Source organism: Leucopleurus acutus (genome assembly GCF_964270905.1).
Source record: "Leucopleurus acutus genome assembly, chromosome: 7".
Lineage (NCBI taxonomy): Eukaryota > Metazoa > Chordata > Mammalia > Artiodactyla > Delphinidae > Leucopleurus > Leucopleurus acutus.
In genome coordinates, this window is record NC_139150.1 from 31,686,865 (window position 1) to 31,711,229 (window position 24,365).

Here is a 24,365-nt window from a genome sequence, read left to right on the forward strand (position 1 = left end):
GTTCTGTGCTCCTGTGTATCTTCATGAGTTCTGGCATAGTTTCTGGCACCTAGAGATATCACCCATTCTGGCTTTTGAGCTTGGCTGTGTTTTTGTTTTGTTTTTTAAAGTATATTATCTGTATTTCCCTGTGTTTGGGGAGTGGAGGGGGGTTGGTTGGTATTATCTGACCAGAATACATCAGAAGTTTGCAGAGTTAGTGGAACTCCTGAAAATTATCTGTGAAATATTGGACTTTCATCAGTTCCTTTAGAGTGGTTTAGAACCATTGCTTTAATGTTGACCTAAAATCTCAACTTCATAACAATTTATATAGAGTTGGTACAGTTATTTCTGTGCATGACAACTCTTAGAAAACCCTAAGAATGGCTCTTCAAATGGTATTACTTACATCATTCATGGTACCCAGGTCTCTCTTCTGTTTGGCCTGACAGTTTTCTTTAATTGTGGTGTGTGAAGGTGGAATTCTAAATTTTACTCATCCATTCAGTATACTTGTATTTGGTGTAATGTAGAATCCATAAGCTCTTGTAGCAGTTTTGATCCACATTTGAAATCCGCTGAAGTTCAAGTAGAAAGTGAATATATTGGATCAGTACAGTAGTAACTTATTAAAAAGAAAACCGAAGGGGTAGGAATTGTGGAGGTAGGAATTTGAAACCCAGCGGGAACCAAAGCAGCTTCCTCTATTCTTTTTTCTTCTAAGTTTTGTAGTCTTTAATCTCTGTGCCTTTGCCTCCTCATTAGCTATGTCTACAGTCTGGCTTTCTCTTTTCTCCTTGCACATGGCTGTCCTAACCTGGCTGTGCATGAGTCCACAGGCTGAATAAAGTCTCTTCAAATAAGAGGATCTGTTTGGCTTAATGGATTTGGTATCTACGTTTGATGCAATTGCTGTATGTGGAGTTGGGAGTGGGGTCAGATGGTGAAAGGTCTGGAGGTAGGCTTTCTTAGAAAGACTTGGGACTGGGAGGATTATGCACTCTTGGTAGAGAAATTGTAACAGGCTAAGGTCAGAGCCTTTAGCAGCCAGTGAACTTTTCCTCCAAAAGGATATTGCTCCATTTAATTGACACACTTCTAGAATGTGGTTAGGCCACTTACCTCTATCATAAAACATTTTTGTTCCTGTTCTATAAAGATACTGAAAGAATGATACTCACTGAAATTTGGATTTATTTACCATCTCTGGCCTGTAATAGTTCCCTTACTGGCTGTTTTCTCAAATCCCTTTGGTTCCTTGTGAGCACATCTTTCTCTGGAAAGCTGCCCTGTTCTAACACATTGAAGAGACTCATAATCCAGGTCAGAGGCTTAGAGTTTCATGAAGTTCTTTTCTTCCCTTTTTGCCATTGGGACATTCTTACTCTTTTGACATTTGGTGTTGTGTAATAGACAGTTGAATAATGTCCACTGGTAGAGAATAGTACGCATGTATAGATCATTCTGTGGTGAATTCTGTGTTAAATATGATCACTAGGGCTTCAAGAATGTCTTGTTAAGCCCAGGGAAATGCTGGTTGCTAGGCTTCCTGAAACCTGTAAAATACGGGAAGCAGCTGATTCTTCACTGCATTTGCTTTTTTAGCTCTGATGAAACCCAGTTCTTATTAGTTTTGGTTTCTGGGGTTTTATCAGAAAACACTGTGTTTCTTAAAAGGACATTTTCAGTCTTGGGAAGTATGGAAAGGGCACTTTTCCTGTATGCGTTGGTTCACTGACTCATTTCTGTTTTGTAGGGACAAGCTGTGGGGCGTCTGTGTCTCCATCCTGGCACTCCTGCCTCGAGTGCTCAGGTTGATGCTGCAGAGCCTGCGGGTGAGCAGAGCTGGACCTGAGGAGCTGCCTGTGGTGGGCCAGCTGCTTCGCCTGCTGCTGCAGCACGCACCCCTCAGGACTCACATGTTGACCAATGCCATCTTGGTGCAGCAGATCATCAAGAATATCACAGTAAGAAGCATGAAACAAGGGCTTTGTACTGTTCATAGTAGATTCATGGGCATGGAGGTGCTCTTGGGAGGCCAGCGTTTCTGTGTTGACGGACTCCTGGAATTAAGCCCAGTGTGGTGATTTCTTAGGGCTTCCCCTGCCGTCTAGTAACTGACTGTCATAACCAGCGGGGTGACTTTGATTGCAGAATCAGTACTAAAAACCGTAAAATACTCAAACTGAATTAAGGTGGCAGGCAGCTTAGTTGGAAAAAGTACAGGCATCAGAGTCACTCCTACCTGTTTTGTGATACAGATTCTATTGCTTAACTGTGATAATTTGGCAAGTTGTGTGGGCTTTTTTTTTTTTTTTAACCTATCTGAGCTTTGTTTTCCTAGCTGTAGAAATGGGAATAATAGCAACATTGTTGGGTTTTGTTGACCATTAAATGAGATCGTCCAAGTAAGGTTTATACTGTAACTGATAGTTACTAAGCACCCAACAAATGTTAGCTGTCATTAAGGAAATTGAGCAGGAATAAACGAAGGCCTATTTCTAGTCACTTAGTTCACTGGAGAGGCGGAAGAAGTTGGAAGTTGCAGGCTTCAGCTTTGTCTAATGGTTGGTTCTCTGTGTTCACCTGGGGCGGGCAGTTCTGTTTATTAAGGATTCCCTTGGTGTTTTTGGTTTGGGAGAGTTAAAGTGAGGTTTTTGGTATAGGCCTTTGATTGGAGGGGGTTATTAATCGGTATATGTAATAATACTTCAGAGTAACAGAGCTTATACCTACATATGACAAAAGATGTATTCTGAATTTTCTCAGTAATGGAAGAGGATGCAGAATTCAGAAATAGTAGAAGGGAAGAAAAGTTAAGAACTTGGATCATTCCGAGGTTGGAGAATCAGCCAATCTCTATAAGAATGACAAATTGAGACCTGTTGAATCATCATTCTCAGTGAATGTTATGAGATTCTACAATGCGAAGGGGCGGAAGTACAGAGTGTAGGGGTGGTTAATGGTGAAATTTCATTAGTCCCTAGCAAATGTGGGAGGGAAGAGACCCAACAAGAAACTGGTAGCACTTAATACTTGAGGATGAAACTAGGAATTTTAACTACCTGTGGTAATAATACCTGATTAATAGGTTCCTTTTTTCAGTGAGATTTCATTTGATAATTTATAGATGAGGATACTGTCGCAAGGACTGTTTGAGATCTTGTTTGGGTGGGGGGAAAAACCATCAGGAAGCAGTTTTAGTACAACTCTCATATTACTCTTGTTTTTCTCTGCAGACATTGAAGAGTGGAGGTGTTCAGGAGCAGTGGCTTACAGACTTACATTATTGCTTCAATGTGTACATCACTGGGCATCCACAGGGACCCAGCATGTTGAGTACAGTGTATTGAAAAGGCACTGTGGCACCTCTGTTTGAAATTGTTTATTCACATCTAATTTTGAAGAGACTGATGTAATAAATGTTTGTCATTAAAGCTGAACTTCTAAAGAAGTTGTTTATGAACCTTCCTTTGCACTGAAATAGGAAAATAATGCTTGGGAGTTCCCATTGCTGCACAGGCTGGCTTCCTGGACTAGCATGTGATATGTGGTAACGGGTATTCTGTATTTCATAGCTAAGTATATATAAAATACAAAGCGATAATATGGTACCTTCTATTGTATAGTGAGAGATAAGCTCAGTCTTTGTGGCCCCATCTAGGCAAACTTTACTCTTTTTGTTCTCAGCCCCAGTTCATTCAGACAGCGACAAGCTAAACTAGTTTTTGGTTTGGTTTTGTTTGGGAGCGGTTGCTTCTCACTCTGGAGTTGTGTTTCCAGAGGATTTCTAGCAAGATTTCAAAACAGTGCTCCCATTTGTTGTGGATTTTCCTGTACCTAAATGGTCCTTGGTCTGAGCTGGGTAACTCTTACAAAATGGTTTTCTACTAGTGATCCATTGTAAGAGTTCTTAATTTATGTTATAATCATTTTCATAAAAATGAAGTAATTTAGTTAGCCAACTGTAAAAAATCCAGGTAATTAAATAACACTTCATTGCTTCCAATCTCTTACTGTCAGGACAGGGGTGGCAGTAATCTTAAAATGCAAGCAGTTCTAGAAATATTTGTGAGCCTAATATGCCATTGTTTCTGCCTGTCTACATTCCTAGTAGCTTTGCCCTTAAAAAATGTGAAAAAGCCCACAATCACTGGATTTTATTTAAACCATGTGTTCTTAGAGAGCTAGAATGCATAGTTAGCACAGTTTCCCATGCCAAAGGAACAGCATTTTGACAAGGTTGCTCACCTCTGCAGGTCAAGCAGAAAATACACGTGGAAGGTTAAGGCCTGAATTGGCACCCCGTGCATGAGTGCCTGGTCTGTAGACCTTCCCGACTGAGGCCTTGGTGCTGTGACACTGCTGGTGCTCAGCAGAAGGAACGCCATTCACAGGACGTGGCAGCAGCCTGTGGCCTTCAGAGGCTGACACGGCAACTGTAAAATGTAAGCAATCAACAGTATACCTTTAACAGTCTTACAGTGTCTAACAGCAAAACACTGGGTCATGACTCTGGTCTAAAAATTAAAACTCATGATGTTGGAATAACAGGATGTGGTGTCTGTAATGAAGTCCATTGCATTAGCTTCCAGAAAAGTAGTGAACTGAAGGCATCTGCTGTGGGACAGGCTCTTCCCCATCTCATTTAGGTTCTTCACTGGAGCCAACAAACCAGGCTTGCACCAGTTGAGGAGAAATCCCAACCCAGCAGCGTCTTTAGTGCTCACTTCCTTAGTTTTACTTAGACTTAACTTATTAGAAATACTCTTTTCCGGCCGTCCTCACGGACATGTAGGCACACGGGCAGTTTTGCACAGGTGTAGTCTACCCTGGTCCTTGCAGCACTGTCTAAGAATTTACAAAACAGTGCTGTGTAAGAGCAGAAAGAAAACACATTTCTCTCGGTTGTTACCACATTTTCAGGCTAATAAGCCTTCAGGCATGGATATTAAAGTTTTCCCAAAGTGTAAACGCTAATCAGAGAATTCTGCACTAGCTATTAGAACCGCCCCCTCCGGGCACAGTCTTCCTCCATAGGCAGTCGAAGCTTTGTTTTGTTTCTTGATGGGTTAGCTGATTGCAGGTTATAAGAAAAATTCTTTGATCTTCCACTGTTCTCAAGGAGGTGTATACACTGCAAGTTGCTCACTGTTAAAAACAAATACCAGATATTCAGATTATTATTATTGCTACTATTATTATTATTTTTGGCCATGCCGTGTGGCATGCAGGATTTAGTTCCCCGACCAGGGATCGAACCTGCGCCCCCTGCATTGGGAGTGTGGAGTCTTAACCACTGGACCGCCAGGGAAGTCCCGATATTCAGATTATTAATTTTAATGCTGAAGGACAGAGTTGATTGGTGGGGAGGAAGAAGGGTTTAGGTTGGATTATCTATGGGGCTGAATAAGGTGATGGCTAGTTTATTGTAGAGACAGGAGGACGTCAGCCCTCCATTTTCCATCCTCTCAAAGATACCTGACATCTTTAAGGAACAACCCTGACTATGAGGGGGCAGCTGCTTGAGGAGGTAGGACTGGAACTTAGGTCTTCAGTCTGCCTGGAATAACTGGTATGATATTGCTTTCTCTGCATCTCTGTAACATAACACAAACATAGCTATCATTTAACTTTCCCTGTGCCACATACTTGGCTATAGTCCATTCTAGAAAATAGGCTCCTTTGAAAACTATTCAGGTGATAGAATAATAGGCATATCAAACAAAGTGGATTTTTTTTTTAGGCCTTTTTATGACTTTGAAATCACAGAGTTACAGGATGCTACAGTTGAAAAATTTTAGTGGTGAGCTCAACCCTCTCTCTCACTTAACAAATGAGGATACTGAGCCCCCGACCAGTTAAGAGAACTTGCCAAAGCCGTACTGCTGGATGTCGCTCCTAAGTGGAGCAAAGAAGCAAACATGAAAGGTGAGTAGTTTTTAAAAAGTTACAAAAATATGTCTTTCTCTCATCTGGTTTTATTACTGTTACTTCAATAAAGTTAAAGTGAACTGTTTGGGAACTCTGGTGTGTTTGTGGCTGCCTTTGTTGTATCAAGTCTTGAGCTGTCATCTGCATACCCCTCTGCGGGTGGGCAGGAATATTCTGCGTTCATACAGGGGGTACCGTTTTTAGTAATCACTTAAGCCATGGTTATTCCATTCGTTGGAATGGAATTTTTTTTTAGAGGAAATTCTTTTATTTTTAACAAGAAGGGCCCCCAGATTTAGGACATTGATATATATATGCTCTCTGGTCATGACTGTGCTGCTGTTCTCTGTGGGTGTGGGTGGTTTGCAGGTGGGTGTAGAAGACTGAGGAGAATGTGATTGTTTGCCTCCTGGATGCAGGTAGAGAAACAGTCCAAGGAGTTTGTTACTGTGCTCTAACCAGCTCACTTTCTGCTCCTTGTTTTAAGAGGTAAAGGAACTAGTGAAGTCTCTCCCCAAATTGAAGGGGTTAGGAGCCACAGTCTTCACTCAAATATATGAGCACCTACAATGTGCCAAACAATGTACTAAAGCTAAGTAGAACAGTGAGCAAAATCCAAAGATCCTTAACCTCATGGAATTCCCAGAGCAAAAATTTCTATTCACGGTAAAGACTAAAATGAGTGGTTTGTCCTTCTTGGTTCCATTTGCCATCTGTGATTCTGCATTGCAGAAACCTACTTACATGTATGTCCAAGTCATGCCCATTTCATGGAAATTTATAGACTGTATTCTGTATAAAACACAGGCTGCAGCTAACTAGCTAGGAGCTCTGGTGACCATCAGCCTTATTCACAGGTTAATGGTTAATGTGGGTAGGTGGGCCTCATAAAACCTTTGTCCCCCAAGCTTAGGTTTAGGAAAAGATTCTCTTTGGTCCTCATCTGTTTTCAAGCCAGTGTAGGACAAACAAGCTGATAGTTTATATGACGTCCTAAGAAACCATTATTTCTTTTATTCTGTCCTTTAACTGTGAGTCCTTTAACTAAAAACCTTTATGCCACTAATCACCATTTTTTTTTTTTACAAGAAGAAATGATTCATGTTTATTAATAGACTAATGTGAAAGGCTGCAATGATGTTCAGTACAATTCAAGGGAAAAATAATACCCATCAGCCAGATAGGTTTTTTTTTTTTGAGTTATTGATTTTTTTTTTTAAATTTTTTTAAACATCTTTATTGGGGTATAATTGCTTTACAATGGTGTGTTAGTTTCTGCTTTATAACAAAGTGAATCAGTTATACATATACATATGTTCCCATATCTCTTCCCTCTTGCGTCTCCCTCCCTCCCACCCTCCCTATCCCACCCCTCCAGGCTGTCACAAAGCACCGAGCCAATATCCCTGTGCCATGCGGCTGCTTCCCACTAGCTAGCTATCTTACTACGTTTGTTAGTGTGTATATGTCCATGACTCTCTCTCGCCCCGTCACTGCTCACCCTTCCCCCTCCCCATAACCTCAAGTCCGTTCTCTAGGAGGTCTGCGTCTTTATTCCTGCCTTACCCCTAGGTTCTTCATGACATTTTTTTTTCTTAAATTCCATATATATGTGTTAGCATACGGTATTTGTCTTTTTCTTTCTGACTTACTTCACTGTGTATGACAGACTCTAATCACCTTCATTTTTAAGATTTGATAGTCCTGGACTTTTGAGACAAAGTAAAAAATGCTCTGATTATCTCATTTTAATATCTGATTATCTAAATGCTACTACTTAAGTAGTTTTATCTGACAGTGTGTTTTTGAAACTATTCTTTAATTCACTCAAGTGTAACTAGAGGTTTGTTTTGTTTTGTTTTAAACCTAGAACCATGGGCCTGATTCCTTTGAAAGTCTCTAATTGCCCCTGATTAGCCTGTCTATATTACATGAGTTGCCCAACTCTTATTAAAGCTTTGGCAGTAATTACTGTCCCCCCACCTCTTGGTTTTCCCCCCATCAAAAATAAATGAATGTTAAAGTTCACGCTGACAGTCATTGTTCACCTTCCCAGCTGTGCTCTGTTCCTGCAGGATGACTGGATCAGGGACTGGGGGGAGTGTGTTGCCATAGCCACCCATGAGAAACACTGGACCTGGCATTAACTGCTGACAGCACTGAACTTATCACCCAAATTTAATTCTGGCATGAATGAAGGGGCCCTGAGTAAAACAGTCTTGTCTTGTGGCTAAAAAGAAAGTTCCTGAGCTGCTCCTGTATGAGTGGAAGTGTGCACCGTTGAGCCTGAGCTGGACATGCTATTAAATATTAAAATATTAAATGCCTCCTTAGGGGGCCCTAAAAGGCAAAAGTCAGAATCTATGGTCAAGGGACTTCTTCCCATCTTTGGGAAGGAGCTGGAGGATCTTAATGTGAAACCAAAACAGAGCAAGAACTCCCAAGGTATTACTTTGAAGAATGACAGTATTTGTGTTTCCCCCTCCTGTATGTGCACAAGTATGTAAAAGTGATCAGTAATAGGTGCCACTTATTGCTTCTGCTGGAGGTAATGTTATTACGCTTTTGCTTGCAAAAATAACTTGCCTCTTATGGAGAAGAGATGTTTATTATAGTGGTAATTCCATGAAAGGGGGATGAAGAACACATGTAATCCTGAAATCAAATGACTCTTGGAACCCCTGGCAGTCTGTTCTAATGTCTTCCACCTTTGGGGATGAAACAAAAAAGGGAACTGTTTTCCCACATGGTCTCCCCACTCTGCTTTGCCCATGCAGTGGCTGCCTTACCTGAGTTGAGACCCAGCACAGAATGGGCTTTTGAAGATCTTGTGGGCTGATGTACTTTTCCTTCTGGAGAACCTGAAATCAACCAACAATGATCATCTATTTCTGACCAATGACAACTGTGGCCTGACCAAGTTCTGAATTCTTTATTGAGGTGAAGGCTTGAGCTTGCAGGTGTCTGCCAAGATAGATTAGGTATGGTGTGGAAAAACTACATAGGCCTGCCCGGGTCAAGTCTGCAGATTTTGCTGCCAGGGCCACAGATCTGTTTGTAAGGGTGCCCTGACTTAACTCTTTTTCCACTGGGGAGCTAGCCAGTCCTGTTCTCTGAGTTTATTTGGATGGGCACTTTGCAGAGCTGAAAGTGTTTCAGTATGCAGCAGTTCATCTGCTAAACAAGTGTGTACTGTAGGGCTTGGATCTGGGGTATTCCCACAGACAGGCAACTCTGTACTATCTAAGCATAGGGAAGGTCAGTGTGAGGCAGGCAGGGTCTGCCTGGGCCTGGAGTCCTCTAAATGGAGAATTTTAGGAAAAACAGGCAGCAGCCTAGAGCGGTTGCTGTGGTGAGGCTTTCAGTCATGAAGCCCAGCAGACAATCTCTTGGCTGCAAGGCTTTCTCGGGTGAGATACCAGAATACCTCATGAAACCAATTCTGACCCAGAATTGCTGGAAGGCACTAATTATGATGAGAATTCTGTTGGTGCCTGGAAGTTTAATAAAGTTCCTACCTGAATGGAGGTTTGCCCAATGTAACTAAATCCTGTTTTCAAATTCTGATGTGACACACTCTGGGGGTGCTTGTTGTAAACTACAAAGTACCCAGAAGGACAGTTACCGTAGATCTGCTTGAGCACTGAGTGCCTGGTGGGCTTGGTGCCTGAGCTGCCCTTGGGTGGACTCTTGGTGGTCCTGCTTACTGCCATGGCCTTTGGGGGTTTCAGTTCCAGTTCCTTCCTCCAGACCTGGAGGATCAAAGCCATGTACTCTCGGTTCCATCTGTCCATATCTCTGGTTCCAAGCTGCTTTATGTGCAGAAGGTGGGACAGGTGCTTCCTGAGCTGGTAGCTGGTGGGGTCAGAGGAGGGGAGAGACTTTAAGATCACAATATTGAGAAAACCAATGTTCCTTAAAGTTCCTAGAAGCTATAGGAAGAGTAGTTGCTGAACTCTTGGGAGATTCAGTCAAGCTCCCGTTCCTAATTTCACTGGCAGTATGTTGAATATTGAATTCTGTCTTTGTCCATCAGTACTTCCTGAACTAGGAATCAATCAGATGGGTCCTTGCCCTCAAAGTGGGACAGGCCAATGTGTAAACAAATGCAGAATGAGAAGTACTATGTGAGAGCAAAGAGCTAGATGGCTGATATTTGTGCTGGGTTTTAAGGGATGAGTAGGAGCTTGCTAGGCAGGGAAGGGCATTTTAAGTAGCAGAACTGGCATGAGCAGAGGTAGATGCATTTGTGCAGGAATGTTAAAGTGAGATGTGTGTGAAGCATTATGTATTTGGTAAGGGAAGGAGGATGGGAGGCTGGGCTACATTGTGGAAGCTGTGTCAGGGGAGTTGAGTCATAGCCCAGCCCATGGCTGAGTGTAGCTCCTACCTGGCCCCTACCTGATCAGGAAGGCTGGCCAGACCACCTGGAAGCTGCGTAGCCCGTCCAGCAGTGCTCAGGAAGGGTGTACAGTAGGCAGAGCCGATCATCCACAGAATAAAGCCAATAGCATTGTTCAGCCAGGAACTTGGGGAGCAGGCCAGTTTGAGTCAAGACCACAAACAAAGAGGCTCGCCACCTTTGGAACCAGTTGCCCCCACTCTGCCTGGGCAGGAAAAGTAATTCATAGCCCCAGCCATTGCTGAACACAGCCTTCAGCCTGTCCAACCAGGGAAGCTCACCAGAGCACACAAGAAGCTTTGCAGCCCACCCATCAACCTTTCTTACCGTAGCACTTGAAGAGAGCACAGCCCATGGCTCCCCCACTCCACCCCAGAAGAGAGCTAGTGGCTGTGTCTGGCCAGGGAATTCAGTGCACAGTCTTTTACCCAATTTGGGTCCCTGAACAATGAGCTATGCAGGCCCTGGGCCTGTCCTACTGTCCCACCAGAGCAAGGAAACTAAATCATACCCCTGCCTCCTGCTGAGTGTAGTGCCCAGTCCTGGCTGTCTAAGTAAGCCTGATCAGAGAGCCCGGGCAACTGCGGAGCCCATCCTGTAGCCTCACTTGAGGTGGGAACCAAACCAACAGTCCTGTCCAACTGTTCGCAGTCAGCAGTGGCAGCACCCTCCTCCTCCCACCCCCTGCTCCACAACCTCAGAGTTTGGGCAGTGGCCCTGCCCCCAAAGAGACAGCAAGCCCCACCTGCTCAAATACATTACCAGCAGACACATCCAGAAACCCAAACTGAGCTGACTGTTGAAGAGTTCAGTTTGCTCTCTGCCAAAGCAAACCTGGAAGAGGAGCCTGCTTATTCAAATGCACAGATGCCAACATAAGGAATCAAGGATACAAAAAAATGAAAAAACAAAACAGGTAAACATGACACCAAAGGAAACTTTAAAAAGCTCTGAAAACTGACCTTACAGAAATGGAGATCTGTGAACTATCAGACAAAGAATTCAGAATTCTCTTAAACAAGTTTAGTTGTCTGTGTGATCTTATAGTTCACTAAACAAAATTAGACAAACAATGCATAAACAAAATGAGAAAAAGTTCTAAAAAATAAAAACTATCAAAAAAAAAAGCCAAATCCTGGAGCTGAAAAATAAAATGCCTGAACTGAAGAAATCAATAGCTTCAAAGGCACACTTAACCATGCAGAAGAAAGAATCAGTGACCTAGAAGACAGGACATTTGAAATTATTCAGTCAGAGAAGGCAATAAGAAAAAAAGAAGTGAAAAAAGCCTATGGGAGACGTATGAGACACAAAAGAAACAGTATCTGCATTATGGGAATTCCAGAAGGAGAAGAGAAAGGGACAGAAAGTATATTTAAAGCAATAATGGCTGCAAACGTCCCAAACCTGAGAAGAGAAATAGACATCCAGACCCATGAGGCTAAAAGGACCTCAAATAGGTTGAACCAGAGTAGGGCTACACTGAGACACATTATAATTATTAAAAGTCAAAGACAAAAATAATTTTGCAAACAGAAAATAGAGAAGTTACATACACGTGAACTCCCATAAGACTATAAACAGATTTCTTGTCAGGAAAGAATGGGATGACAGGTTCAAAACATTGAAAGAGGGCTTCCCTGGTGGTGCAGTGGTTGAGAGTCTGCCCACCAATGCAGGGGATGTGGGTTCGTGCCGCAGTCCGGGAAGATCCCACATGCCGCAGAGCGGCTGGGCCCATGAGCCATGGCCACTGAGCCTGTGTGTCCGGAGCCTGTGCTCCGCAACGGGAGAGGCCACAACAGTGAGAGGCCCGCGTACTGCAAAAACAAAACAAAACAAAACATTGAAAGAAAAAGACTATCAACCGAGAATACTATTCCCAACAAAGTTATCTTTCAGAAATTAAGGAGAGATAAATACTTTCCCAAATAAGAGCTGAGGGAGTTCATCACCACCACACCTGCCTTACAAAAAATGCTAAAGGGAGTAAAGTAAAAGGACATTAATCATCTTAAGGCAATGTAAAACTCATAGGTAATAGTAAACATATAGTCAAAGTTAGATTCTGTAATATGGTAATGGTGGTGCATAATTAACATACAACTCTAGTTTAAAAGTAAAAAAAAAAGTAGTAAAAATAACCATAACGACAGTAAGCTTTATTGGATATGCAATATATGAAATATTTATGTAAACTGTAACATAAATAATCTAAAATGTGAAGAGGGAGAAGTATAATACTTAGCAGTGCTATTGAAGATAAGTTAACAGTTTAAAATAGGGTGTTATTTTAAGATATTTTAAGATACTTTATGTAAGCTTCATGGTAACCACAAGGGAAAAACCTGTACTAATTACACCAAAGAACATGATAAAGAAGTCAAAGCAGACTGATACCAAAAGGCATCAAAACACACAGAAAAGATAGCAGGATAAGAAATGAGGAACAATGGATCAACAGAACAGCCAGAAGACAATTAACAAATTGCAATAGTAAGTCCTTACCTACCAATAATTACTTTAAACATAAATGGATTTATTCCTCCAATCAAGACAGAATGGCTGAATGGATTAAAAAAAACCAAAAAACAAGATCCAATGATACATTATATTCAAGAGACTCATTTTAGCTTTAAACACCCACACACAACAGTGAAGAAATGAGGATATTTCAAGCAAATGGTAACCAAAAAACACACCCAAAAACAAAAAAAGCAGGGGTAACTATAATTATATCAGACAAAACAGACTTTAAAAATGTTATAAAGAGGGCTTCCCTGGTGGCGCAGTGGTTGAGAGTACGCCGGCTGATGCAGGGGACATGGGTTCGTGCCCCGGTCCGGGAAGATCCCGTGTGCCGTGGAGCGGCTGGGCCCGTGAGCCATGGCCGCTGAGCCTGCGCGTCCGGAGCCTGTGCTCCGCAACGGGAGAGGCCACAACAGTGAGAGGCCCGTGTACCGCATTAAAAAAAAAAAAATGTTATAAAGAAACAAAGAAGGTCATTACATAATGATAAAGGGGTCAATCCATCCGGAAGATATAACAATTGTAAATATTTATGCACCCAACATCAGAGCACCTAAATATACAAAGCAAAACTACCAAAGCTAACAGAAGAAATAAACAGTAATAGCTAGGGACTTTAATACCCTACACTCAGCAATGGATAAATCACTCAAAGGGTCAAAGAGGAAACTGGATTTGAACACTATAGACCAAATGGACATAACAGACATATAGAGAATAGTTATCCAACAATCAGAAAAAACATTCTTCAAGTGCACATGGAACATTTTCTAGGATAAATCATGTGTTAGGCCACAAAACAAGTCTTAGCAAATTCAAGAAGATTGAAATCATACCAAATATCTTCTCTGATCATAATGGTATGAAATTAGAAATCAATAATAGGAGGGAAATTGGAAGACTCATAAATACATGGAAATTAAACACTCTCCTGAACAACCAATGGATCAAAGAAGAAACTGAAAGGGAAACTTAAAAGGTATCTTGAGACAAATTGCAAATAGAAACTCTACATACTAAAACTTATGAGATGCAGCAAATGTAATTTTAAGAGGGAAGTTCATAGCAATAAATGCCTACATTAAGAAATAAGGAAGATCTCAAATAAACAGTCTAACTGTATGCCTTAAGGAACTAGAACAAGAACAAACTGAGCCCAGAGTTAGAAGGAAGGAAATAATAAAGATTAGAGCAGAAATAAATGACACAGAGAACAGGAAAACAATAGAAAGGATTTAAAAAGCTAAGTTGGTTCTTTTTTTTTTTTTTTTTTTGCGGTACGCGGGCCTCTCACTGTTGTGGCCTCTCCCGTTGTGGAGCACAGGCTCCAGACGCGCAGGCTCAGCGGCCATGGCTCACGGGCCCAGCCGCTCTGCGGCATGTGGGATCTTCCCGGACTGGGGCACGAACCCATGTCCCCTGCATCGGCAGGCAGACTCTCAACCACTGCACCACCAGGGAAGCCCTAAATTGGTTCTTTGAAAAGGTAAACCAAATTGGCAATTAGCTATACAAACCAAGAAGGGAAAAAAAGGATTCAAAGCAACAAAATCATAAATGGAAAAGGAAACACTGCAACTGATACCACAGAAATACAAAGGATCATAAGAGGCTACTGTAAACAACTATATACCAACAAACTAGACAACCTAAAAGAAATGGAGAAATTCTTAGAAACAACCAACCTATCATGACTGAATCAGGAAGAAATAAAAAATCTGAACAGATCAATAAAGAGTAAGAAGATTGAATTTGTAATCAAAAATCTCCTAATGAAGAAAAGTCCAGGACCAGATGGCTTCACTGATGAATTTTACTAAACATTCAAAGAAGAATGTCAATCCTTCAAATTCTTCAAAAAATTTGAAGAGGAGGGAACAATCCCAAACTCACTTCATGAGCCTACATTACCCTGACACCAAAGCTAGAAAAAAATTCCACTACAAGAAAAGTATAGGCCAATATCCCTGATGAATACAGATGCAAAATTTCTCAATAAAATACTAGCAAACCAAATTCAGCAGCAAATTAAAAGGATCATTCCCCATGGTCAAGCAGGATTTATTCCCGGAATGCAAGGATGGTTCAACATATGCACATAAATCGATGTGATATATCATATTAACAAAATGAAAGAAATCATATGATCATCTCAAAAGACACAGAAAAAGCATTTGACAAAATCCAACATCTGTTCATGATAAAAACCCTTAACAAATTCAGTATAGAAGGAACATACCTCAACATAATAAAAGGCATATATGACAAGCCCACAGCTAACATCATACTCAATGGGGTAAGGTTGAAAGTGTTTCCTCTAAGATCAGGAATAAGGCAAGGGTGCCTACACTCACCACTCCTTTTTAACAAAATACTACGAGTCCTAGCCAGAGCAATCAAGCAAGAAAAACAAAAAAGGAATCAGAATGGGAAACGAAGAATTAAAATTGTCTTCATTTGCAGATGACATGATTTTATATATAGAAAATCCTAAATACTTCACAAAACTGTTAGATATAATCAACAACTTCAGTATAGGTGCAGGATACAAAATTAATATACAAAATCAGTAGTGTTTCTATACATTAAGAGTGATGTGAAAAATAAATAAAATAATTCCATTTACAGTAGCATCAAAAACAATAAAATACTTAGGAGTAAGTTTAACCAAGGAGGTGAAAAAATCTCTACCCTGAAAACTACAAGACATTGATGAAAGAAACTGAAGAAAATACAAATAGGGCTTCCCTGGTGGCGCAGTGGTTGAGAGTCCGCCTGCCAATGCAGGGGACACGGGTTCGTGCCTCGGTCCGGGAAGATCCCACATGCTGCGGAGCGGTTAGGCCCGTGAGCCATGGTCGCTGAGCCTGCGCGTCCGGAGCCTGTGCTCCACAACAGGAGAGGCCACAACAGTGAGAGGCCCGTGTACCGCAAAAAAAAAAAAAAAGAAAAAAGAAAATGCAAATAAATGGAAGGGTATTCCGTGTTCATGGATTGGAAGAATTAATATTGTTAAAATATCTATGCTACCCAAAGCCATTTATAGATTCAATCCCTATCAAGATTCCAATGGCTTTTAAAAAAATAAACAGAATTAGAGGGACTTCCCTGGTGTTCCAGTGCTTAAGACTCCACGCTCCTAATGCAGGAGGCCCGGGTTTGATCCCTGATCAGGGAACTAGATCCCACATGCCGCAACTAAGAGTTTGCATTCCGCAACTAAAAGATACCGCATGCCGCAACTAAAGATCCCGCATGCCGCAACTAAAGATCCCGCATGCCACAACCAAGACGCGGCACAGCCAAATAATAAATAAATAAATAATAAATATGGGGAAAAAACAGAAGTAGAATAATACCAAAATTTATATAGAAACACAAAATAGCCAAAGCAATCCTGAGAAAGAATAAAGCATCACACTTCCTGATTTCAAGCTACACTATAAACCTATAGTAATCAAAACAGTATAAATGGAATAAAAATAGACACATAGACCAACAGGACAGAATTTAGAGCCCAGAAATAAACCCATATATAAATAGTCAACTAATATTTGACAAGGGAGCCAAGAATACTCAATGGAGAAAAGACAGTCTCTTCAGTAAATGGTACTGGGAAAATTAAATATTCACATGTGAAAGGATGAAACTAGAACCCTATTTTACACCACTCACAGAAATGAACTCAAAGTGGATTAAAGACTTAAATAAAAGACCAGAAACCACAAAACTCCTCGAAGAAAACACAGGAAAAAGTTCCGTAACGTGGGTCTTTGCAGTGATTTCCTAGATACAACACTTAAAGCATAAGCAACAAAATAAAAAATAAGTGGGACTACATCAAACTAAAAAGCTTCTGCACAGCAAAAGAAATGATCAACAGAATAAAAAAGGCAACTTACAAATGCAAAAAAAAAATTTGCAAACCATGTATATGATAAGAGGTTAATATCCAAAGTATATAAAGAAGTCATACAACTAGATAGCAAATAATAATAATAATCCAATGTGCAAGGAACCTGAATAGAAATTTTCCCAAGATATAAAGATGGCCGACAGGTATATAAAAAGGTGTTCAACATCACTAATCGTCAAGGAAATGCAAATCAAAATCACAGTGAGAGGGACTTCCCTGGTGGCGCAGTGGTTAAGAATCTGCTTGCCAATGCAGGGGACACAGGTTTGATCCCTGGTCCAGGAAAATCCCACATGCTGTGGAGCAACTAAGCCTGTGCGCCACAGCTGCTGAGCACGCACGCCACAGCTTCTGAAGCCCGTGTGCCTAGAGCCCGGGTTCCACAAGAGAAGCCACAGCACTGAGAAGCCCGCGCACCACAACGAAGAGTAGCCCCTGCTCACTGCAACTAGAGAAAGCCTCCGTGCAGCATGAAGACCCAACGCAGCCAAAAATAAAAATAAATCTATAAAAAAACCCACAATGAGATATCACATCCATTAGAACAGTTGTCATCAAAAAGACAAGAGAAAAGTGCTGGTGAGAATGTGGAGAAAACGGGACCCTCCTGCACTGTTAGTGAGAATGTAAATTGGTGCAGCCACTATGCAGGTTCCTCAAAAAATTAAAAATAGAGCTACCATATGATCCAGCAATCCCACTACAGGGTATATATCTGAAGGAAATGAAGAGACATCTGCACCCCTATGTTCATAGTAGTATTATTTACAATAGCCAGAACATGGAAACAACCTAAGTGTCCACTGATGGATGAACAAATAAAGAAGTTGTGGAATATATATATACACACACACATTAGATTATTATATATATTATATATACACACAGTAGAATATTATTCAGCCTAAAATAAGAAGGAAATCCTGCCATTTGCAACAACATGGATGGACCTTGAGGGCATTATGCTAAGTGAAATAAATCAGAGAAAGACAACTACTGTATTATTTCACTTACACGTGAAATCTTCAAAAACAAAAACAAAAAAACCCAAACTCATAGAAAAGGAAATCAGATTTGTGGTTATTAGAGGAGGGGAATTGGATGAAAGTGATCAAAAGGTGCAAATTTCCAGTTGTAAGACAAATAAGTACCGGGGATGTAACGTACAGCATGATGACTGTAGCTAACACTGCTTTATGGTATATATGAAAGCTGTTAAAGAGTAAATCTTAAGAGTTCGCATCACAAGGAAGAAAATCCTTTTTATCTGTGTGAGATGACGGATGTTAACTAAACTTATTGTGGTAATCATTTCACAGTATATGTAAATCCATGCCGTACACCTTAAACTTATACAGCGCCATATGTCAATTCTATCACAATAAAAATCGGGGGGAAAAGGCGAACAGCTAGAGCTAGGAGAGGCCAACATTCCAAATCAGTGCTGTCTGGTCCAACAGCCAAATACTGCTGAGGACTTGGTGGGGATGATCAGGGGGTTTTAAGAATAGTGACAAATGTAAGAGCTGAATTTTACTAAGATCAGTGTGTTGGAGGGCAGAGCCTGGGGCGGGAGAGAGGGGAGGGGCACCAGGATGATGGCTATATTTACCTCTAGTGCTTTTCTCATGGTGTTTATCCCATGTGCACCCCCAAACCTCTTCTTGAGCACAGATGTTTCGGAGCCTCCTAAGGAAAGCTGCACCAGCGTTCATGATCCATGGCTGATTAACTACTGGTGAGCCTACAGGGTGCAGAGAGCAGCAGGCCCTGTGCCTGATGTTACAATACACCAACCGGGACATAAGCTTCTTCCCAAATGCTCGAAGCTCCTTGCAGTGCTTGGGGCAGCCCCTCCCTCCTGCCCTAAAGGCTGATTTCAGTCGAACTACATCCTTCTTCCTTTCTTTTCCTGGAGCGTGACAAACCGTGGCACCCCTTTGCTAGAACATGTACCACATTTCCAAAAAGCCAAGTGTAGAGAGAAGCGAGAGTTAACAGGACAATACCGCTCTGCAGTCAGTTCTTCCACACCCCCGCTCTGTGGGCAGAGGACTTGTCAGGAAGCCTGGGTGTTGGCTGAAGCTCTAACAGCTCCGGCTTTCGGGGGGGCACAGCTGCCACCTCATCGACTCTGGTATGGAGACCGAGGCTGTGTCTCATGGTCCTAGTGGTCAGTCACAGCCTCTGTTCTCCCCTTCTCAGGGAGAACGTGCGCGCCTGGTTTGCTGAGAATCCGAGCACACCCAATCATCCCTTTCAGCCCGGGGCGCAGGGCGCTTGTTATGGTCTAGCCTAACCTTGTTTATTCACCTCAGAACATGCTGGAGAGGACCCGATGGGAACTGCCTTACAGAGCAACTCCTCTTCACCACAGCAACTTTCCAGCCCAGCCTAGCTTGTCCGGTATCCAGTTTCAACCTTTAAAATAGTCAAGTCTTGACTGGTAATAAAACTCAGACGCTTAGACAAAGCTTCATTTTCTCTGGGCCCCAGGTTCAATCTGCTCACCCCATCCTGTGCGTTTTCCAGTCAGCCTGCCTCCCCGCCGCCTCCGGGCACGTCTCCTGTGATGGCGGCCTGCATTTATGGGAGGTCGTGTGCCAAGCCCCGTTCCCAACTCCAGCCCTCGGTGCCCCTGAGGTTTGCTGTCGGACACCACACACTGTCCCCGGACAGCACTTAGGGCTCCTGTGCTTCAAATGGAAGACATATATGGCCATAGCGGAATCAATAAAAGGATTTTTACTGTCACCAGACACAGGACTTGCCACGGTGTGCAGCTTCCCAGAAACCCTTTGGGAGTCGATGTCCCGGGACTCGGAATTGCACAGTGGTGCAGCCAGAGGGGGCCTGTGTAATTGCCTCCCCAGATAGGTGCACAGACTATGAGTCCACTGTTCTTGGGGGGAATGACTGAAGGCTCATTTGCTGCTATGGACACTTACTGACAGGACCTGTCAGCTGCTGACTCTTCAAAGGAGTCAAAGGACAGTGTGATGGGGAGGCACTGCAGCTGGGGAGCAGCTGTGGGGCCTGACGTGGCAAACCTTGTGGGCTTGTTTGGACCCCAGGTGTCAGCTGAAATACTTCACAAAAAGTTCCTCTGGGATGGTAGCCAGTGCACGTCCTGGCAGGACGCCCCAAGGAGGGGGAGCAGGGACCCTTCCCATCTGTGGCTTCAGAGGCCGACGGTCTCAGCTGCAGGCCAGCGCTGGCTCTGGAGCCTGAGGTTGATGAACCTATCTGTGCTTCAGTTTCCTCACTCATGGAATGGGGAGAAGAACAGTAATCCCAGTATCCCTCACAGGGTGACTGAGGATTTTAAATGAGTTAATACACGTAAAACTGCTTAGAACAGTGTCCGGCCCAAGTGCCTGATGAATTCAACTACCAGTATTAGTAACAGTGCTAACAACAACATCCCCCATAACAACATTACCTTGATGCATGAGAGACCATCCAGGCAACCTGTCCTCCAGCCTGTCCTGAGGTGCAGAGTGCAAGGGCGGCCTCCGCCTCCATTATTTTGACCACAGCAGACACTACCTTTACTGAGAATGTAAGGGAAAGGCCCCTGGACTCAAGTCAGAAAGAACTTCGAGTGCTGGGTCTGACCATCAGGACAGGTCTTTTTTCCTGAGACCATTGCTTGTCTGAAAAACAGGGACGCTGATCCCTATCGTGACGGCTTCCTGGCGATGGTTGGGAGAGCAAAGGGGTCAGGCATGAGACGACTTTGTAAACAGCCACAAGCCTGAACGGATGTGAAGACGCACTACAGCGCAGGCCGTGCAGGTCACCCGGCTCTGGGTTAGGAGGCTTTGGCATGACAGTCCCTGAGGCCTCTCCCTGGACCTCACAAGCCGCTCAGCTCTCCCTCTGCCAACAGCAGGGTTTCTTCGGCCCTTTTATCTCCTGACAGGCACACCTGCACTCGTAGTGATCTGCTTGCTTTGTTCCCCCGTAAAACTCCCTCTCTCTGGAGATGGAGACCACATGACCCCCACCTGGGGCCGACGGTCCGGCCCTCCCCTGGGCGTGGTCATCACTGAAAGGCCTAATCTGGATGGAGGCCCTCCTGGGGCCTGCAGTGTGAAGGAGACTGTGAGATATGTGAAAACTTGTAGCACAGCACTCTTCCAGTCCTCCCAGAATTACCCCCTGAGGGTGTTCACCTCAGGGTTTCGGTAAGCCTCCTCCACCACTCCCAGCTCCTACCCCACATTCTGAGCTTGATTGAGGCTCACACAGGTTTTTGTGATAAATTTCAGTCACTTAATCCACTGTATCTAATTCCTGTGTAGTAAAGAAGGAAGATAAAATACCTTAAATGTGTAGTGCTTTAGAATTTACAAAGCACACGTTATCTCATTCTAGCAACCTGTCACGTGAACAGGACGGGTGTGGCAATTGTTAAATCCCATTTTACAGAGGAGGAAACTGAGGGTCAGGGAGGCTGAGTGATTTGCTCAAGGTCAGATAACCTCTTAGAGCTTCACCTGAAACTTAGGCTTCATGGTTTTTCATTTACACCAGGCTATCCTGGGTACTTTCCTATCTTTCTGGGTAAAAACACCTTCCAAATAGCTTACCCAATATAAATTACTAAGATATACACATGTGTGACTCTCATGGGTTGGCTCAATAAAATTGGCCTTGTCATGCCAGCACATGGAATTCACTAGAAAGTATCACAGAGCACAGGGGGTATCACATCAGGGGGATTAGGACAGACACAGAGCCAAAAAGATGCGGTGGCATCCCATCTTCCTACCTTCTCCAGGCCCGCTGGATGACCGCTGCTGCCTTGTTCTTTTTGCGAAACAGCTCTTTCCTGCTTCTTTCTCTCTGGATTATCTGCAGCCGCAGCTCTACGGGGAGAAGGTCAATATTCACACTCTGCCCAGAGAGGGGACCAGGTGCTGGATCAGTCTCCTTAGATAGCTGAGTGTCCTCCAACAGGGCGGATGTACCCAGCTTCCTGACTCCTGACCTCAACACCTCTGTGCTCGATGGCAAATCTGAGTGGGTCCCTCCTGCGAGCTTGTCCTGCGTCACTGTGTTTCTTGGCATCCGGTGGTGGAGAGGACTCTGCCCAGCATGGACGGCCTCCCCCTTGGCACTGCCAGGCCGGCTGGACCCAGCCGGGGAGCGCCTCCCTCCTCTGAGCTCCTGGCTGCGCCTTTTCTGGGAGGCACATTTGGCCTTGGGTGCTGCATCCTGCCGCCGGCTGGGCTTCCAGTGGCCGTCCTGCTGTGGAAGGCTTGCAGCTGCCCAACTGGGGTCCTCTCCTTCCTCAGCAGGCCCAGACGCCCTGACACAGGAGGGCTGCTTCAAGGAGCCTTTCCCCTTGTCACACTGCTTCTCGCCAACTGTCTCACCTCTGGACTTCTCGACAGAGGAGGCTCCTGGACGCCTGTTTCCATCACTGCCTTCGCTGGGGCTGAAGTGGACACAGGCAGATCGGCCTTTAGAATGTTCTCTGGATGTTTCTTGGGGAGACAAGGAAGAAGGGGAAGAATCTTTATTGTCCAAAACTTGCATAGTAGGGCAGTTCTGCTCACTGTTCACAAAAAAAAAAAAAAAAAAAAAAAATTCAGACTTGTTCTCTTGTATCACCGTGATAGTGCTGATTACGATTAGGAAAAAATTGTTTAACTTCTATTTCTAGCAACAGTAGGTTAGATAACCTGAAAGCCTTCCCCTACAAATACCTAGAAATGGGACTTCCCCGGTGGTCCAGTGGTTAAGACCCTGCGTTCCCAATGCAGGGGGCCCGAGTTCGATCCGTGGTCAGGGAACTAGATCCCACATGCCGCAACTAAAAGATCCCGCATGCCGCCACTAGGACCCGGTTCAGCCAAATAAATATTAAAAAAAAAAAGACCTATTCCCTGGTGGCGCAGCAGTTTAGAATCCACCTGCCAATGCAAGGGACACAGGTTCGATCCCTTGTCCAGGAAGATCCCACATGCCATGGAGCAACTAAGCCCATGCACCACAACTACTGAGCCTGTGCTCTAGAGCCTGTGCGCCACAACTACTGAGTCTGCACGCCTAGAGCCCATGCTCTGCAACAAGAGAAGCCACTGCAATGAAAAGCCCAAGCACCGCAAGTAAGAGTAGCCCCTGCTCACCGCAACTAGAGAAAGCCCATGCGCAGCAAGGAAGACCCAATGCAGCCAAAAATAAAATAAAATTTAAAAAAAAGATATTATAAAAAAGTACCTAGAAATGCAGACTAAAATATTTATAATAAACATTACTTTAAAAGCACCACAGTGCCTTCAAGAAAATAAAGGAAATTCCTGGGGGCCAAAAACAAAGGGAAAACTGAGAACCCAAGTGATAAGCTTGTGAGCTGATCCAGCGATTGTCGGGCAAGTGGTAGCGGTGAAGTGGGGCAACGGCTGGTCTTATTAAATAACTGGTTGTTTTAACATCCAGATAAGAACAGAAAATGAGCCTTGCAGGCAGAAAGTTAACTGGAAACAGGACCCTGCATGAAGCCAGGACCCTTGAGGTGGTAGACCCTTGGGAAATGATGGTCCAGATAAAGTATCTTCCCAGCACTGGAAGATGACAAGGAAATTTGTCTCAGCTTAGGTTCAGGATGGGGTAAAGAGTCATGCATGAGAATTTGAAACCAAAGTGCTGTGCCTCACATGGGTTTGGTATTCATTTAATCTCAACCCACAGGAAAAATTAATATAAAAACTAGTCTCAGGGGCTTCCCTGGTGGCGCAGTGGTTGAGAGTCCGCCTGCCGATGCAGGGGACGCGGGTTTGTGCCCCGGTCCGGGAGGATCCCACATACCGCGGAGCAGCTGGGCCCATGAGCCATGGCCGCTGAGCCTGCGCATCCGGAGCCTGTGCTCTGCAATGGGAGAGGCCACAACAGTGAGAGGCCCACGTACCGCAAAAAAAACCCCCCAAAAAACACTAGTCTCAGGATGGCGGTATCGCAGGGTGCCTCTTAGAAGCAAACACAGTATTGCTTTAGGATAGCATGACCTCAACTCAGGCTGCACAGAGGGGACCTCCTGAAAATAACTTCACAATCCCAAATTACAAAATACACAAGGAAACAATCTACCATGAGGAACAGTTAATAGAGAAAATAGGAAGATTAGATCAACAAAAATTTTAGCTAATAGGACAGTGTGTATGCACACTCACACACATGCACTCATTAAACACATAAAAGAAATTTAGAATTTGAGAGAAGAATATATATATATATATTTAAAATAACTAAATACAACATATAAAATAAAAATTTTAGTCTCAATGTGAAAAACAGTGAAGGAACTTCTGTTTTCATAATGGCAGAATTGAAGCATACTCACCCAAAAGGACAATAGAAAAGTTAAACAAAATATTACAAACTACCTGTTTGAAGGCATCAAAGAGCTAACAAGGCAGAAAAAAATATGGGGCCAAGATCCAAGCGAATCAGGCAACCAGGAGATGAGCAGGGCATTTGGGGCCACACATCCCTAGGGAAATGAGGCTCCTTGAGGTTTGGAGGACAAAACTTGGAGTCCAGATCCTGCCAAGAAGCGTTGTTTTGGACTGGGACTCTGGAAGGCTATGTCTT

At 43.4% G+C, this 24,365-nt stretch overlaps 2 protein-coding genes across 5 annotated transcripts in view; one reads left to right on the top strand and one right to left on the bottom strand.

Moving 5' to 3' along the window:
* Window positions 1–3,338, top strand: part of TEX10 (testis expressed 10) — a 55,885-nt gene extending 52,547 nt beyond the window's left edge. For all 4 annotated transcript variants that reach the window (XM_082843194.1, XM_082843196.1, XM_082843195.1 and 1 more), the window contains 2 exons: window positions 1,739–1,949; window positions 3,222–3,338. In XM_082843194.1, the coding sequence (XP_082699320.1) occupies window positions 1,739–1,949; window positions 3,222–3,335 (325 nt within the window). In that variant the 3' untranslated portion in view covers window positions 3,336–3,338. The remainder of the gene's footprint in view (window positions 1–1,738; window positions 1,950–3,221) is intronic.
* Window positions 3,339–3,391: 53 nt separating this feature from the next.
* Window positions 3,392–24,365, bottom strand: part of INVS (inversin) — a 144,414-nt gene continuing 123,440 nt past the window's right edge. The window contains exons 14-17 of the mRNA XM_082843192.1: window positions 21,541–22,258; window positions 9,542–9,771; window positions 8,706–8,777; window positions 3,392–5,133 (exon numbers count right to left, since the gene is read on the bottom strand). Of these exons, the coding sequence (XP_082699318.1) occupies window positions 4,985–5,133; window positions 8,706–8,777; window positions 9,542–9,771; window positions 21,541–22,258 (1,169 nt within the window). The 3' untranslated portion in view covers window positions 3,392–4,984. The remainder of the gene's footprint in view (window positions 5,134–8,705; window positions 8,778–9,541; window positions 9,772–21,540; window positions 22,259–24,365) is intronic.